Source organism: Antedon bifida, chromosome 2 (genome assembly GCF_963402885.1).
Source record: "Antedon bifida chromosome 2, ecAntBifi1.1, whole genome shotgun sequence".
Lineage (NCBI taxonomy): Eukaryota > Metazoa > Echinodermata > Crinoidea > Comatulida > Antedonidae > Antedon > Antedon bifida.
In genome coordinates, this window is record NC_136227.1 from 2138718 (window position 1) to 2155714 (window position 16997).

The 16997-nt window shown below is 32.2% G+C and overlaps 1 protein-coding gene and 1 long non-coding RNA gene across 3 annotated transcripts in view; one reads left to right on the top strand and one right to left on the bottom strand.

Moving 5' to 3' along the window:
* Window positions 1–16997, top strand: part of LOC144835755 (uncharacterized) — a 167438-nt gene that overhangs the window by 20310 nt on the left and 130131 nt on the right. The gene's annotated exons all lie outside the window — the stretch shown is intronic.
* The window catches only part of LOC144835717 (calcium-transporting ATPase sarcoplasmic/endoplasmic reticulum type-like), a 41739-nt gene continuing 25057 nt past the window's right edge, over window positions 316–16997 (bottom strand). Inside the window, exons 9-24 of one of the 2 annotated variants that reach the window (XM_078690789.1) lie at window positions 16098–16186; window positions 14478–14655; window positions 13836–13966; window positions 13451–13539; window positions 13142–13244; window positions 11845–12102; window positions 11244–11361; window positions 10914–11014; window positions 10481–10816; window positions 10195–10289; window positions 9483–9811; window positions 9243–9328; window positions 9011–9144; window positions 8143–8260; window positions 7707–7824; window positions 316–3185 (exon numbers count right to left, since the gene is read on the bottom strand). In XM_078690789.1, coding sequence (XP_078546915.1) covers window positions 3160–3185; window positions 7707–7824; window positions 8143–8260; window positions 9011–9144; window positions 9243–9328; window positions 9483–9811; window positions 10195–10289; window positions 10481–10816; window positions 10914–11014; window positions 11244–11361; window positions 11845–12102; window positions 13142–13244; window positions 13451–13539; window positions 13836–13966; window positions 14478–14655; window positions 16098–16186 — 2309 coding nt within the window. In that variant the 3' untranslated portion in view covers window positions 316–3159. Of the gene's footprint in view, window positions 3186–4690; window positions 7825–8142; window positions 8261–9010; window positions 9145–9242; window positions 9329–9482; window positions 9812–10194; window positions 10290–10480; window positions 10817–10913; window positions 11015–11243; window positions 11362–11844; window positions 12103–13141; window positions 13245–13450; window positions 13540–13835; window positions 13967–14477; window positions 14656–16097; window positions 16187–16997 lie in introns of those variants that run through there. The other variant, XM_078690788.1, reaches the window with a different exon arrangement.

Genomic DNA, 16997 nt, shown 5'->3' on the forward strand with positions numbered 1-16997 from the left:
ACCAAGGAAACTTTACTTTTACATTTAGGAAGTGTACTAAAAACCAAATTTAGCGCAGAAATAATTAGCAAAACCAAATTGAAAATAATCAGTGAAAACTGAAAACAACATGGAGGCGCACAGTGGAGAAAGAAAGAGATAGATACGGCTGGAGATTATGGAATGAAGCTAAAGTTAAAGCTAGAAACAGAATGAACTTGAGATAACTTCTTGTAGCCTTATGGGACACTCTGCCTGAAGAGGATAGGTAAAGGTAGGTACTAAAAACCACGAAATCTTAAAAACCAAAGTTTTGTAATAAAACAATGAACAATGTTATTGCTTTTAAGCAGAGAAGTTAATTTATTAACACCTACACATTACAGTTTAAAGAAATAAACAAACCCTAAGAAAATGGACAATTAGAAATATCTATTAGAAAGTGGGCAACATGCGGATGCACCAACGACTGTTGGTAAATCGGTATTCTTCTTTTGACCAAAAATATGACAAATTACTGCACATCAGATAATATTTATTAGTTTAGTACTTATTTTAATATTTCTGTAATTCTACATTAAAAAAAATCTATATTAGGCACTTTAATATCCTGATTTGACATGATTTGTAGGCAGCAGGGTAGGGTTGGCTTAAACACCCTCAACACTGTACACCATAGAGGCGGATCCACTGTACACCTTAGAGGTGGATCCAATGGGGCCCCATGCAACTCAAACACCACCATTCCTAAATTTATCAAAAATACAGTGCAGAAAAGATTATTCTTTACAATTTCTTATAGGCCCTTCCCTTATTTCAAAATCTGCCACTGTACCTGTACTTAAGCAACATTTCTAGATTACACTTAGTTAAAGCACATTTTAAACCTAATTTCATATATTTATTCAAGACATTACCTTATCTTGAGAATTTATAAATTATGGATTATAATTTGATATATTGCAATATTATTTGTTTTCAGTGTAGGGTCAGGGATTTCCAATATTACTAAATAATATTACTTATTTACACCCAACATGGTTGGAATAAGGTGTACATTATCAAAACCACACCCAACATGGTTGGAATAAGGTGTACATTATCATAACCACACCCAACATGGTTGGAATAAGGTGTACATTATCAAAACCACACCCAACATGGTTGGAATAAGGTGTACATTATCATAACCACACCCAACATGGTTGGAATAAGGTGTACATTATCATAACCACACCCAAAATGGTTGGAATAAGGTGTACATTATCATAACCACACCCAACATGGTTGGAATAAGGTGTACATTATCATAACCACACCCAACATGGTTGGAATAAGGTGTACATTATATAACCACACCCAACATGGTTGGAATAAGGTGTACATTATCATAACCACACCCAACATGGTTTGAATAAGGTGTACATTATCATAACCACACCCAACATGGTTGGAATAAGGTGTACATTATCATAACCACACCCAACATGGTTGGAATAAGGTGTACATTATCACAACCACACCCAACATGGTTGGAATAAGGTGTACATTATTATTGGGTAGGGAGGAGAAAAAAAAAATACACTATACAAGTTACCTGATCCTGAAGCTTATATTTATATACAACCTACCACATCAAAATGTCTCCTTAAAAATACTCAATCAAAACAAGAATCACAGACTCAATCTCTAATACATATTTTATTGTTAGAAAATTACAAAATAAACTAAATGTGATTTTTCACCACATTATAACATTTCTATAATTTGGTTTTGGAAATCTTTAGTGAATTAAAGCACCATGTTGTATGTACTGCAATATGAGGTGAATGGTTAAATAGAAATGGGGAGGGTGTGGCCCAGACAAAAGGCAACACTTTAGTCCAAATGTCGTACAACTATGGTGGTACTCGGATGGGTAACTATAAATCAACTGCCTTTCTTCTTTCAAGATATTCAATGGTTTCTGAAGAATTTTAATAATTTAAAGAAGATAATGTAAAACGGCTAAAACATTAAACTGATGATTTAAGTACAGATAAATAATGACGTTAAGTAACTCTGAAGATGTACTGTACTGGTTTTTTTAATTTTAACACAATTAATAAAATAATAAATAATAAAGATAGAAACTCCTAAAATAAACAACAAATATCCCAAATATTGTAAATCATGAATTTCTAAACAAAAGTAAACTAAAGAAAAAAATTAAATAAAATATATTCTATTTTCTAACAAATACATAAATTTCCTGTTTAAAATACACTAAACCGATTCAAAAATGACTTTCATATTATTTCATTATTCTGAAATTAAATAATTAAATTTTGATAGATATTTATTATGTTTCTACATTGTTGAAAAAAATATTTTCAGATTCAAATATCTAAATTAAATTTACTATATCAAATTACCCCACTAATGCCACTAATAAGTATATTATTGTCCAATAATGAAAAAATGACCCTTTGATTTAAATCACACACACGCACACACCCCACACAAAATATATACACATTTACCTATTAATAATATTACTGTATTTGATAATAATTCAAAACAAACCCGAATATTATTTAAGGGCAGTGAATTTATAAAATTAACCATATTAGGATCACTATTTGATATATTTAGGTTTGATAGGCCATATCACAATTTTCTGATTTTAGTGTTCCACTCCACCAATGGATGTAAATTCCATTTATTAAATATATTTTCAATTTGATAAAATAACTTATTTGAAATATACTGTATTTGCAAAGTTACAATAGAAAGCATATAGTACTTTTTGATAAAATAAACCATTTTTATTTGCAATAACTTCATTCAAATTAATAATTTCTATGACGACTAGATTTCAAACCACCAACTGGTTAATCACTTGAGGGTAAACAAGACGACTGAAAACACGGCAGACCCAACTCGAAAGAAAATCATCGTACCACTATTAATATTAACCTTTTCTAAATTCCGAATTCTACATGTCTGAACCCGTCACAATACTGAAAAAACGATTATTTTTAAAAACGTTGCTCCACTTCCTTCGAAGAGGCAAGTGGCGTTTTGGCCGAGATGACAATTTTACGAACATCCTAGATGATCTCACAGGCGGCGTTTTTCCTTCATTCAAGACATGTGGCCGTTACAGGCTTACCAATCAACCATCAATTTATTCCTTATCTATCTCTTCTTCCTATCTGGGGTAACTATATCAAATAAAGAATGAAAAAATTAATGTATAAACGATGAGAAATTTGGTAATATAATAAAAGATATACAGTACTGTTCTACACTAATACAACCAAAAATAAATTAAGAGGTGGCGGTTAGACCACCGGAGAATCAAATTATGGCTGTAAAATCATTCGATATCTTGGGGCCGAGTATACGGATATGGTGGCCTTATATCTCTACCATTATGGTTAAAAAGAGCCTTAAACCAAGAAAAAAAAAAATAAATATATTGAATTATACATGAGTACGTTAACAGTACGTAGCATAGATTACAAAACACTACGTAAGATTAAACACAACAATATAAAAGTGCATGCTTAAAAACAGAGCAACCATGCAGTTACCAAACAATGGTTTAAATTATTGGAAAATATCTACAAGATATTGAAACCGATGATTTTAATACTATTCAATCTTAAGGAGATTCAGCCTAAATATTGAGAATTATCCGCCACAAATCCAATGCGGTAATTAACTTTACGCTACGACGCTACGAGAGACCCTGGAACAAATATTAAATTGCAACATTTTTATCTATTCCAATCTATCAATATGAAATTAAATATTGTGCAGTGATGATCATAAAATAATCTACAACACAAATGATGTACATTTTGATATAATAGACGTGAAAATGAGGATTAGATAATGAAGCAAACTACGTATGCTAGGCTGTGGTTAAGAAACCTTTAGCATAAAAATGGGAAAATGAGTGATTTTGATATTAATAAAAGCAAAATTAATCAAGCGCTTACAAATTTGTTGGAAATATATGAAAGTGAAAATTAGTGTTTAGGACTTTAATGCGACCGGTGATTTTTAAATTATCTTACAATACTTGTTTTACCTCTTAACCAGTGATACTTGCTTGATTTTAAGTCGATTGTTGGCCAATTCCTGGCAGAAGCTTACTTCTGAATCCTTTTCACTGTTTACATTTTGATGAATAACTTTTCACCTAGCTTAGGCCTACATAAACTATCATTATCACAGAGATGGAGTATTAAACCAAAGATTACATTTCGTATCAAGTATTCAATTATTAAAAGACTCTGTACTGATACGGAGGAATCAATACTTTACTTCATTATTTTGATATCATTTTTCAAAAACCCTAACACAGGTTCAACATTCTAACATATCTTCAATTTCTATATATTTCCAGGGTATTAATAATATATCCCAGGGGCTAAATAATTAAGACCCTGGGGATATTAGGACCCTGGGGATATATTAAGATCCTGGGGTTATATTAGACCTTGGGGATATATTAAGACATTGGGTCTTAATAATAATATATCCACAGGGTCTTAATATTTTCCAGGGTCTTAATATATTATCTCCAGGGTTTTAATATATTATTCCCAGGGTCTTAATATATTATTCCCAGGGTCTTAGTATATTCCCAGGGTGTAGCAGTATTTCATGCTGTTCAGGCTCACTTCAAATGAACACCATGCAATTAATACACTCTGTATTCTGTTAACACAACAATTGTAAGTATATATGTTACACTTTATTCAATTCTGGTAGTGGAGGAATAAAATATAACATTGTCAATCAAGGGCTAATGTGTCATTACAAATATGATGTTTATCATACTCTACACTCTGTCCAGATGTAACATTCTATTAAAAAAACACCTCCTATATGCCCATATATAGCAATGGTACACCATATTAGGTGTTAGCATGGCCATATATAGCAACGGTACAACATATTTGGTGATAACATGCCCATACAGTATATAGCAATGTTACACCATATTAGGTGTTAGCATGCCCATATATATGCATATAGTTTTTAAATAAAATGTTGTTTGTACAGAGTTGAATCTACATGTTTAATACATGTTTTAATGGAATACATTCCACATATACAAAACATAATTGTAGAATATATCAACAATTTTGCCACCAAAACATCAACAAAAATGTCTTCTCTTATTATTTATATTTTTATACAATAAATCACTATATCACTAGATATGTATAAAATTGAATTAAGAAGGTGTTTTTTTTCAGCAATTTACTAACGATTATCTTAAATAAACACAGCCCAGTGATTGGCTGGTCACCGAAACCATGTGACCAAACTTCTTAATTACCAACATTGCATTCACCATGTTGCAAATATCGCCGTCTCCGACCTTAGTGAATATTAACATTTATCAGTTCCTGAAAACTGGAGTAAATACATATAAACTCACACACACAACATCTACTAGCTTAACAAATGCATCCTTTTGTATATATTATTGCAAAATTTGGGTCAGACATTCAACTAATCTCAGAGGGAGGGTGAACCTGATTTGTAATGGCCATAACAGGCATCATTGCACTATTATTTTACCCTTGCCACCATCCGTACTGCCTCCCTCTGTTACCACAGCAGCAAAATATCAGGTTTTGGATGTTCAAACGGTTCTAAAGCAACTTAAAATAAAGCTGGTAAGTATCAACATCTTCAAAACAAAGTAATTCTTTTGATAAAAGTATAGACGTTTGGTCAAAATCCAACCTGCATAATGAAATACACTTTTTGTTTACAGTGAACACATACAACAAGTATAAAAAGCAGGTTAGAGTCAAGTTTATCTATAATTATGTCCTATCTAACCATTAAATACAAAATTTATTTAGATTATTACACTGAATGTTTAAGAGAATACAGTTTATAGTTATATATAACAAATTAACTATCTAATCACAATTTCTTGGTGTTTACACAACTTAATTGGAATGCTAACAAATTTCTATTTAAATTAATTTCATTTTTGCATTCATTTTAAATTATGTACATAGCAGTGTTTAGTATATCATGGAGAAATAACTTATTTCTCCACGATTATATCAGGGAAGAGTTAAATTTAACTCTTCCATGATTATATTAAGGCTTTTTCAAACTAGTGATTTTTGACTGCACCTCAGTAACTACAAAACCAATCAAGCATAACCAATTGAAACCAATCAAGCATAACCAATAGAAACCGATCAAGCATAACCAATTGCAACCAATCAAGCATAACCAATTGAAACCAATCAAGCGTAACAGACACATACTTAATTTTAATTTCATTTAGCAAGATATCTGTGCAGATAATAACGTTGTAGTACTGCATAGTGCAGTCAGAAACTAGTATCCTAACTAAAGACTTCTTTTATTACTGTCCTCTACTCACAAACCATTTTCAAAAATCTTCCTATGTAAAATATAAAGGTAAAAGTTTGACCTTTTTGTTTCAGAAAGACAGAATAAAAATATTTACACCCAATAAACTTGTTAGTAAATAATTATTCCTGAAAGATCAATAAATTGATTGACTAATCAATCAATCCACAAACAAGACAATTAATTATGTAGTTATAAATAAAACACAATATTGTGAGTATTTTACAATTAAATCAATTACTGTTTCACTAGTATTTTCTTCCAAACACAAATTATATCTTACTTTCGACAAACTATTATCAATAATTAGATTAATAAAAATTTGATTAGAGTTGAATTATATAAATTAAAAATTTCAGTTGAATGCAATAGTTATTTGAATCAAAACATTATGCCATGGATTAGAAGTATTTTGAATACTAAAGCAATATTTTGAATGAGAAAGCAAGAAAAAAAAAAAATTAAATTCCCATCAACCAATCCCATAAAATGTTATTAATTTCTTCGATTAATTTAATAATTAAGAAAAATACAAAAGAAGTATGTACTCGATACATGTAGTGACATGTGAAAACATTGTGAAGAAACAAAGACAAATTAAATTGCACAGTAGAAAAAAATAGTGCAGCATGCATGCTGGGAAATATCAGGTGACTAGGCTCTGGGTACAGACACTAAAGCATCAATACTCAGGTGACTAGACTCTGGGTACAGACACTAAAGCATCAATACTGAAGTGACTAGGCTCTGGGTACAGACACTAAAGCATCAATACTCAGGTGACTAGACTCTGGGTACAGACACTAAAGCATCAATACTCAGGTGACTAGACTCTGGGTACAGACACTAAAGCATCAATACTCAAATGACTAGACTCTGGGTACAGACACTAAAGCATTAATACTCAAGTGACTAGACTCTGGGTACAGACACTAAAGCATCAATACTCAGTTAAATGAATAATCTACTGTGTATTGTATGGATGATAGACAACACTCATCCCAAGTTTGTGGATGACTAAGCCAAGACACTCATTTGCACCGTTTGTTTAACGATCGCAGACACATGAACTACTAAAATCAATGCAATAAAATGTCGGTGAAGATGACACGCCGACAAATTGTGTTGAAATTCATTGAAATTTATGAAATATATCGGTAATATTTTCATTGTATAAAAACGATGTTAAGTGGCTAGCCTCCTTGGTACAGTCTTTGGACAGTGGTCAGTCTACCATTATTAAAGAGGAGTGTAATATAACACAGCAACGGCTAAAGCTACAATAGAGATTATCCAATGAATATCTTTGAAACAGCTTTTACCGTCCGTAACTCGGCGAGCTACAAACTTGAGAGTCTCGTCTAATAGAATGACTGGGATGGAGATCTTGAGAACAGCTACCCATTCCGCCCAATTCAAAGGTGTAATTTGAAAGATTGTCTGTAAAACATAATCATAAAAACACAATTTAAGAATAAACAAAATTTAAGAATATAATGCATTTTTCAATCTTCACATTGTCTTCTTCACAAATATATATAAATTATTGTTTGAAGGTTTGCATGGCGAAATCAAATGTTGATATAAAGTTAGCGGTACACCACGTATATATAGTTCTGAAAAGAACTGTTGAGTTTTTCGTCGTTTCGATCAATATACTTTGATCATCCTCAACAGTTCTTTTCAGAACTAAATATATGTGGTGTAATGCAAACTTTATATCAACAAATATATGTAAATTATCAATTTTGAACTTACCGATAGAATATCAACGTATAGAATAACAAAGTGTAGAGACATAGATAATGCAATGGCACCTAGTAACCATGGGTTAGACCATGGTGGCATTGAAATTAGAGATTGATTCTCACTCAAGCTGGAAGAAAGAAAGAAATCTCTGTATTTATTTATTTATTACGGTATATAAAATGTACAAAAGCAATAGCACATAGCTAATAATGTTTGTATTACAATACAAAATATTGAAACGAAATCTATAAAAATACAATAATAAATTTGGAAAATACAATTACAAAATTTCACAATTATTCACTGTAATTTACAATATTAAGAATCTTAAAATATATACACAATTTTGGAAAATACAATTGCACTTTTATTTAAAAAAAGAAAAATTTTACATTATATACTAAAACCTATCTGCACTGTTCTTTATTTGATTATTATTATTATCTTTTAGTACAGGTGGCAATATTGCACAATTATTCACTAAAATATTCACAACATTAAAAATCTACAAAAATATATTAAATTTCGGAAAATACAAATACAATGCTAACTAAAAAAAAAAATTTTTACAGTATATATTAATATTAATAAATATACTAATTCATATATTAATCAAATATTATTTGATGTACGCCATGTGAATTCTGCGGTTTTAATCTGTAAATATGTTACATCACTGTTATACTATCTGTGTTTTTAATCATCAGGAAACCAAATTTCACGTTTGCCTATGCCTTTCTTGGGCTTGTCCCACTTTTATTGTCATATAATATATGCTTGTGTTGATGACGATAAAGACTTATGGTAATGCTCAATGTATGTTCACACAGTATATATTTCAAACAGTCCTAATTTATTCACAATTGTTTCTCCATACCTGTTTAGAGCATTTAACATTTCTATGGTTACCAAAACTGACAGAGCCATGGTCATGTGATGAGGATCATCGAATGATTCACAATCAACTCCTTTGAAGTTTTCTGGCTCTAGAGGGCACTGCAGATGATGTGTCTAGAAAAATCAAAACAAAAATATTTTGACATTAATGATTATATCCATTAAATGTTGCGAGAGTAAGCAGGGTTGATAATATAGTTATTGTAACTTACAATTTGATAATAACTAAAGTGTGGTCCATTTTCGTAATACATCAGCCACCAGGCAGATGCACCAACGGTTGCCACACCAACATACACTGAAAAATATGAACAATATTATAAACATAAATATATAATAAATTTTGTAAATAAAAAAAGGAGTGTAGAAGTGTAAATTATAATTAAAGTATGGTTTTATTATTTACGATACAGTACTAAGAAGATTACTAATTAGTTAAAATGTAAGTGTACCTCCTATTGCCATATATCTGAAGAACAACCATCCACTGATAAGAGATTCCTTAGAGCTTCTTGGTGGTTTGTCCATGATATCAAGATCAGGTGGATTGAATCCTAGAGCTGTGGCAGGGAGACCATCAGTGACCAAGTTCACCCACAGTAGCTGGACAGGGATCAATGCCTCTGGCATGCCAAGAGCTGCTGTCAAGAAGATACTGACCACTTCACCGATGTTGGACGAGATCAGATAACGGATGAATTGTTTCATGTTGTTGTAGATGGCACGACCTTCTTCAACAGCGGACACGATTGAAGAGAAGTTGTCATCGGCGAGGATCATTTGTGCACTGTGGTCAAGGATTCTACTTAATAAATTACTCAATAATGCATATTAATATTTTGAATACAATAAGAAATCTTTGATTTGCGACGATGAAGTCAATTCATTGTTCACATGTGATTGCTCAATTTAAATTTACCCTCACTGTGATAAAATGTGGTTGCATGGGAAGTGGCCCTATCAACCCTAGAAGAGTCGTGTTCTGGTTCATTTCAGCAAGGTCCTGTTGTGGACGAATGAGCGCTGCTTGGGGGAAGCTGTACAACATGAAGAGAAGTTGCTGCCTTTGTTGTCCACGTTTGTGTGCAGTAGGCTGAAAAGCCACAAATTATTCTCCTACATTTACATATCTACATTTGCAAAGAAACGTAACAAAAAAGGATATCAGAGGCAGATTTGGCTACAGCAGTACCAGAACCCATAGCAATACCAATTTCAGCTTTCTTCAAAGCAGGGGCATCATTCACACCATCACCAGTCTATAAACATTAAGAAAACAATGAGTATAAATGACATAATTTACTGAACAAGGGGAATTACCTAAAAGTGGGAAATCCCCTATGACATCATGAAATTTCCTAATACATTTATAAAATTAAATATTGTATTGCACTGCTTTGACAATCAGATTCTGTCACAGCCACACAAGTGATTGTTAAATAACGCTTACCATAGCAGACACCTCTCCTTCCGCTTGCAAATACTCTACGATCTTACTCTTATGTGCCGGTTCAACACGTGAGAACAGACGTGATCGTCTTACAGCCTCCCTCTGTGCCATTGTGGAGAGATCATCAAACTCTCTGCCTGAATACGACATGCCTTCGGTGCTTTCATCAGGGGCAAACACGCCGATCTTTCGGCAAATTGCCTCAGCTGTGTTTTTGTTGTCACCGGTGATGACAATGACGCGAATACCGGCATCAACACATTGCTCAATGGATGTGATGACCTCTTTGCGTGGGGGGTCCAACATGCCGACGGTACCAACAAAAGTCATGTTAGTCTACACATAAATAGAAACAAAATATTTTAATCATATTGTCATTAATTTACATATTGACATCAAAAGTGACACAGTGCCAAAAAGAATCACATAGTACCTCATATTTGACAAAATTTGCAGAGTTTTCTAAATCCATATCCTCTCTTTTCACTGGGTTATCAATGGTAGCTAAGGCAAGGCAACGTAGAGTGTCCATACCTGAAATAAACACAATGGCACAATCAATATTGGAAACTTGGAAATAACCAACATAGTCAATATAATTATTTGTTATTTATTTATTTATCTGTTTTTTTATATTTCAGAGCAAACATAATTTCTATGGTATATTTTATATGCAAATGACAATAAATGGAAATAATAATTTTCCACTGATGGAATGAATATAATATTATATATATTGAATACAATATTGAATATGACTTACCACAACCATATTGTGTGATCAACTCTAAAATCTGACCCTTGACAGATGGTGTCATTGGAACTCTGTTTAGACCAACACGGACGTACGCACAACGATCAAGAATGGATTCGGGTGCGCCCTATAAATTAATGAAACCTTTCATAAACAACGGTATTCAACAGACAGATCAGCTTTGTTATTTTCTCTTTTACTTTGGGAGACCAGTCTTTGACTGAAGAGGTTACCCAGTATAAATAAATAACAAATTCCAAAAATGAATTAATTTTTATTTTTAAAAATAATCTCTGCATCTGAAAACAGGATTACCATCAATGCCAAGCATGAAGGAGATTATATAAGGTCTTTTCGTTTTGCAAAGACCGACAACCTACGCATCCATGTGTAGGTCATAGGTCGTCTATATCTAGAAACCACTAAAACTGTGTTACGGAATAGAGTAAAGCAAACACACTTTTTTATATTTTTCATATGAGGGGTAGGTAGCTGGCTCACTTGAGTCACAGGGATGTATTTTGCCCAGCATATTTCATCTCTTTGTTGTATTGTATGTTATTGTAAATTGTATTATGCTAGTCAAATAAATAAACAAAACAAAACTGACCTTAACAAACATCTTGGGTGTGCTACCTGCTTTAGCTGCCTTGCCTGGAGAACAGTACACACTCATAGACTTACGATCACGGTTAAACTCCAACGTGAAATCCTTGTTATTCGCAGCGAGTAAACTATTGTTACAAGTGTTTGCTAATTCATGCTGACTTAGGCCGCCGAGATTCTGGTTTAGAACATTCAACTTCTCTACAAGGACCGTCAGAGCTGTTTCAGTTGCCTCACCAACTTTCTCGTACACTTGTTTGGCCTACAGTTGATATAATAATTTTAATAATATACATAAAAAGCACTTTGTTCTGTTTTGATTTAGCTTTTCGCTTTTTATTTTGTATCTCCATTGAGATCTAGCCATGGATACCCACAGCATTTTCATTTTTTCAGTGCTTACTTTATTTTGTATCTCCATTGAGATCCAGCAACGGATACCCACAGCATTTTCATTTTTTCAGTGCTTATTTTATTTTGTATCTCCATTGAGATCCAGCCACTGATACCCATAGCATTGTCATTTTTTCAGTGGTTACTTTATTTTGTATCTCCATTGAGATCCAGCCATGGATACCCACAGCATTGTCATTTTTTAATAATTTGCCTTTGGATTTATAAGTATACATAACAATAAAAATTTACAGGCATCGCAGAAATTTATATTTATTTATCAAAGAGCAAACTATAATTTGAGAAATTTGGGTATGAATTTCCGCTAAACAATTTAAGAAGAACTTTAAAAATCAAATTATCAAACTTAAATGTGCTTGCTTAGAAATAACTACCTGTATGTAGTAATACAGTTACCATGAATAAATTATCATTTGCAATGATTTAGATGACATTTATACATTGACATTTAAAGTTTCTGATAAAAGGTAAAATGTATTTTATATAAATAGCTATAAACATCACACATAATCTCGTAAATGATTTTTACTGGAGGACAGAGGAAAAACAAAAATGATGAAGGCGAAGGAATCAAACTATCATTATTATTCTCTTACAAGTACAGGACTCTCTGAAAACCAGAAACTCTCTAAATACTAAATTTGTATTGCGGTCCAATAAAATCCCACACACTTTTGGTAGATACCGCAGAATGTTTGTAAAGCTCTGTCTACGCTATCAAACTAGTTTGACAACAAAAAACCTAAGTATGGTAGTGATATTCCCAAATATGGTAGTGATATGACATCATCATGTCCATATATGGGCAAATCACATTTTTTTGTCAAATAAAGTTTGATAGTGTCGACAGAGCTTTACATTTGAATACTTTATAAGACTCTACTTACGTCGTTAAAATCAATGCTGGAATCATTGCAAACGGCACAGATTGTTGCTAGCTCAGACACAGCTTCGTAGTTACTAAGATCAGCTTTGGAGTTATTTATAGTTCTATAGGGAAAGAATTAGTTTAAGATGTATATATAGAAGTTGACAGAGCAAATGATTATTACTATTGAAGACAACAAAGATGATGAACAATGAAATGAATAAAATAATGGTATTTTTATGTTATTGGGATTTGTGATTGAAATAATGACAATTATCATATTATTGTGACTTGGAAAAGGTTTTATGATAATTATGATGTTACTTACACATCTCCACGAGGTTCATACGTTACACCAGACACTTGGAACTGATGGAAGGCAGCTCGATCACCTTGAATCTTGTCCAAAACAAAAAACTACAAAAAAAAAAAAGATGTTGAAATTCCGGTAAATGGAGAGCACATTATGAGCTATAGATCAGTTTGTGCTTAATGTTTGTGCTTATGGCTTATAAGTTTATTAATATGGATGATATTTCCGAAATAAAATGAAATTGAAATTGAAATGTCTAAACTAAAGGACAGTGGATAAGATAAAGGCATCATATGAATTGAACTATGACACGACTTGCATGGTTCAATGCACAATGGCTATATTAGATAAGCAGAATATCATCACACAATGCGATATGAACAAAAAGTGATATGCCTACCCTGATGACAGACATCTGGTTAGTAGTTAAGGTACCAGTCTTATCGGAACAGATGACGGATGTACAACCAAGCGTTTCTACAGAGGGCAGGCTACGTACAATAGCATTCTTCTTGGCCATACGACGAGTTCCTGCAGATAAAATAAATTGTTAAATAAATTAGTCAAAAAGAGTGCTATGTTGCTTAAAGTTTTGTTTGACATTAAGCCCATGGGACAAATGACGTGTACTACTGTCATTTTGTATTTGGTTATTTTAGGATATTGGAATGTTTCTTTTTTGTGTAAAGCATAATAAGCTCTGCCTACACTATAAAAAAAAAACTGTAATGTGCCCAAATAAGTAGTGATACGCCTAAATATGGTAGTGATATGACATCATCATGTCAACATCACATTTTTGTCACATAAGGTGTAGACAGACAGCTTTAGAAACAACTGTATTAGGTGCTATATAAGAAAACCAATTACTAGTATTATTAAAATATTATTTAATTGAACTGAATTGAATGAGTCTCAATGACCCAAATCATTTAGAAGCATCAATAAGAGGAGAGAGCAAACAAATTATTCATAATTATTTTGACAACTGGGCTCTTCAACGACGTGTTTTAGGTTATTAGCGAGTTGTACAGCGTCTTACCGAGAGCTAAGCAGGTGGTGATGACAGCCGGTAAGCCTTCTGGGATAGCAGCAACGGCGAGGGCAACAGCGATCTTGAAGTAATAAACAGCTCCTTTGATCCATGAACCACCGTGAGCTGGATCAGAGAAATGACCAATGTTGATGGCCCATACTGCTATGCAAATCAGGGTAATCACCTATCAACAAAATAATCAGCATATATTATCATATGAAATTTCGAATTTTGTATATCTACAATAGAGAATTTTGTGACTGATATGTTATCCTTTGTTACAATTCTCTTCACCTGATGATGGGCTATGCCCGAAACATGTCGTGTTAATACATTATTTTATATTGAGGCAGTTTTGTTTGATTTTTTTTTTATCTACCTTGCCTATGCAGCTCTTTTAATACAATAGAGAATATATTGTTTGAAGGTATGCATGGCAAAATTAAATGTTGTTGTAAACCTTGTTATTGTTTTTAGCTTTCACACCAGTCCCACCCTATTTCACTTATATTCCCAGTTTCTAGGACTTTCTGCATTCTCACTCTGACGATCAATGTATAGTGATCGAACGGTCGAGAAACTCAACAGTTCTTTTCAGAACTATATATACGTGGTATACCGCAAACTTTATATCAACACGACAATAGATAAATTAACTGTTAGACGTCCTGAAAATCAAAGGTGGATATTACAAAAGAAAGCTTTAGAAAATTACTTGATATTACAGTGTAGCAAGAAATAAGTAAATAATATCCTTTCATTTGTTTTAAATGTCACAAGTTGAGTGTTTAGTTTCCGTAGGTGTGCACTTGCCAGAAAAACCAATTTATTATTGTATTGTTCCATCGTTCTCAATCTTAATGGACACAGATTAAGTATACCAGTCTTCAATGCATTATTATTTGAAATGCATTACTATAATTTAATAATTGATTAATTAATGCAACAACTACACAATGTTTTGATAAATAACCTTTGTTGTATCACCATATGGGAAAAGATAAATGAATTGATATTACAATAGCTTCAGATACTGCTTAGTATATAGATTATACCAAGGTTTAATAATGATGTATGACATCAGTGTAAGATCTCCTTTTGTTTGTAATACACAATACAAGTCAAAAGATCAGTTGTGTTTTTGCACATTTGTTTTGACGATTCACCTTCACGCAATCCCAGTAATATAGCTTTGTAATCAGCTGCAATGTGTAAATGTTCTTTTTAAAATTTGTCTTTTTATCAACTGTATATCCTCTGTTATAATCCCACCTCATTAGAAAACTGGGCCGACTTTGGGGGATGGGACTATACCCAGGGGAAAGCCTGGTTCAGGAAAAAAATGATTGGTAAGAATTTCACCTGAACTGGCTAGAGAGAGACCAAAAGTCAATGGGAATATACCCGAGGATATGCCTGTTTGTGAAATCAAACATAAAGTAGGAAGTGGGATTAGACCTGAAGTGGGATTAGACCTGAAGTGGGATTAGACCTGAAGTGGGATTATACATGAGGATATACGGTATATCTTATCTAATACTGTAAGCCTATATTTGAATCCATAACTTGGATATATTTTGGATATGATCTCACAGTTATTCAGTTATAACAACAACAACAACCTACCTTAGACAATTGCTCACCAAACTCATCTAACTTCTGAGTAAGTGGTGTCTTCTCTGTTTCTGTGGACACCATTTCTGTTCGGATCTTGCCTAGAAATTTAAAAAAGAAAACCAATTTTAAAAATCAACATCAAAAGGTATTTAATTTATAAATTGTTCATGAAGAATAGAGCATAATAGTTTATTGGTTATTTTGCCTACCAATAATTATAATCATTTATACTACAAATGCTCAAATATTAAAATATTAATATAAAAATGTTTGTACTAATCATGGATTTTGTGACTGTATACTCTTGCTTTTTAAAGACATTATTTGTATTACTATTAATGTCTGTTAAACATTTATGTTTTGTAAAAAAGGAATTTAATTTATAAATAGCTCATAAAGAATAGAGCACAATAGTTGTAGTTTATTGGTTATTTTGCCTACCAATCAATATTTAAATGTATGTATAAGTACTACTTAAAACATTAATATAAAAATATTTGTACTAATCATGGATTTTGTGAGTGCACTTTAAAGTAAATTTTTACAGACATCATTTGAATTATTTAACATTTCACGTTTTGTACTTTTTTAAATGAATGTATGAACTACATCTCCTGAGAGATATTTTAAATATAAATATTAACTTTCAAGACAGAGAGCTTTCACCATTCAGTGCAACATCTCCAGATTTCATTACAAGTTTAATTTCACGGCCAAGTGACTTTAGAAAATGTTAATTTGCTTTATTATAAATTCATTTTTTATAAAGTTCACTAATTGATATGTCAATATAATAAAATATTCATTAACCAAAATGACATGACAACAAAATGCGAAATCAAAACGTTCCAATATTGATCATCACCGTTATATATTCATTTAGAATGTTAAAGGTCAAGTGATTTGAGA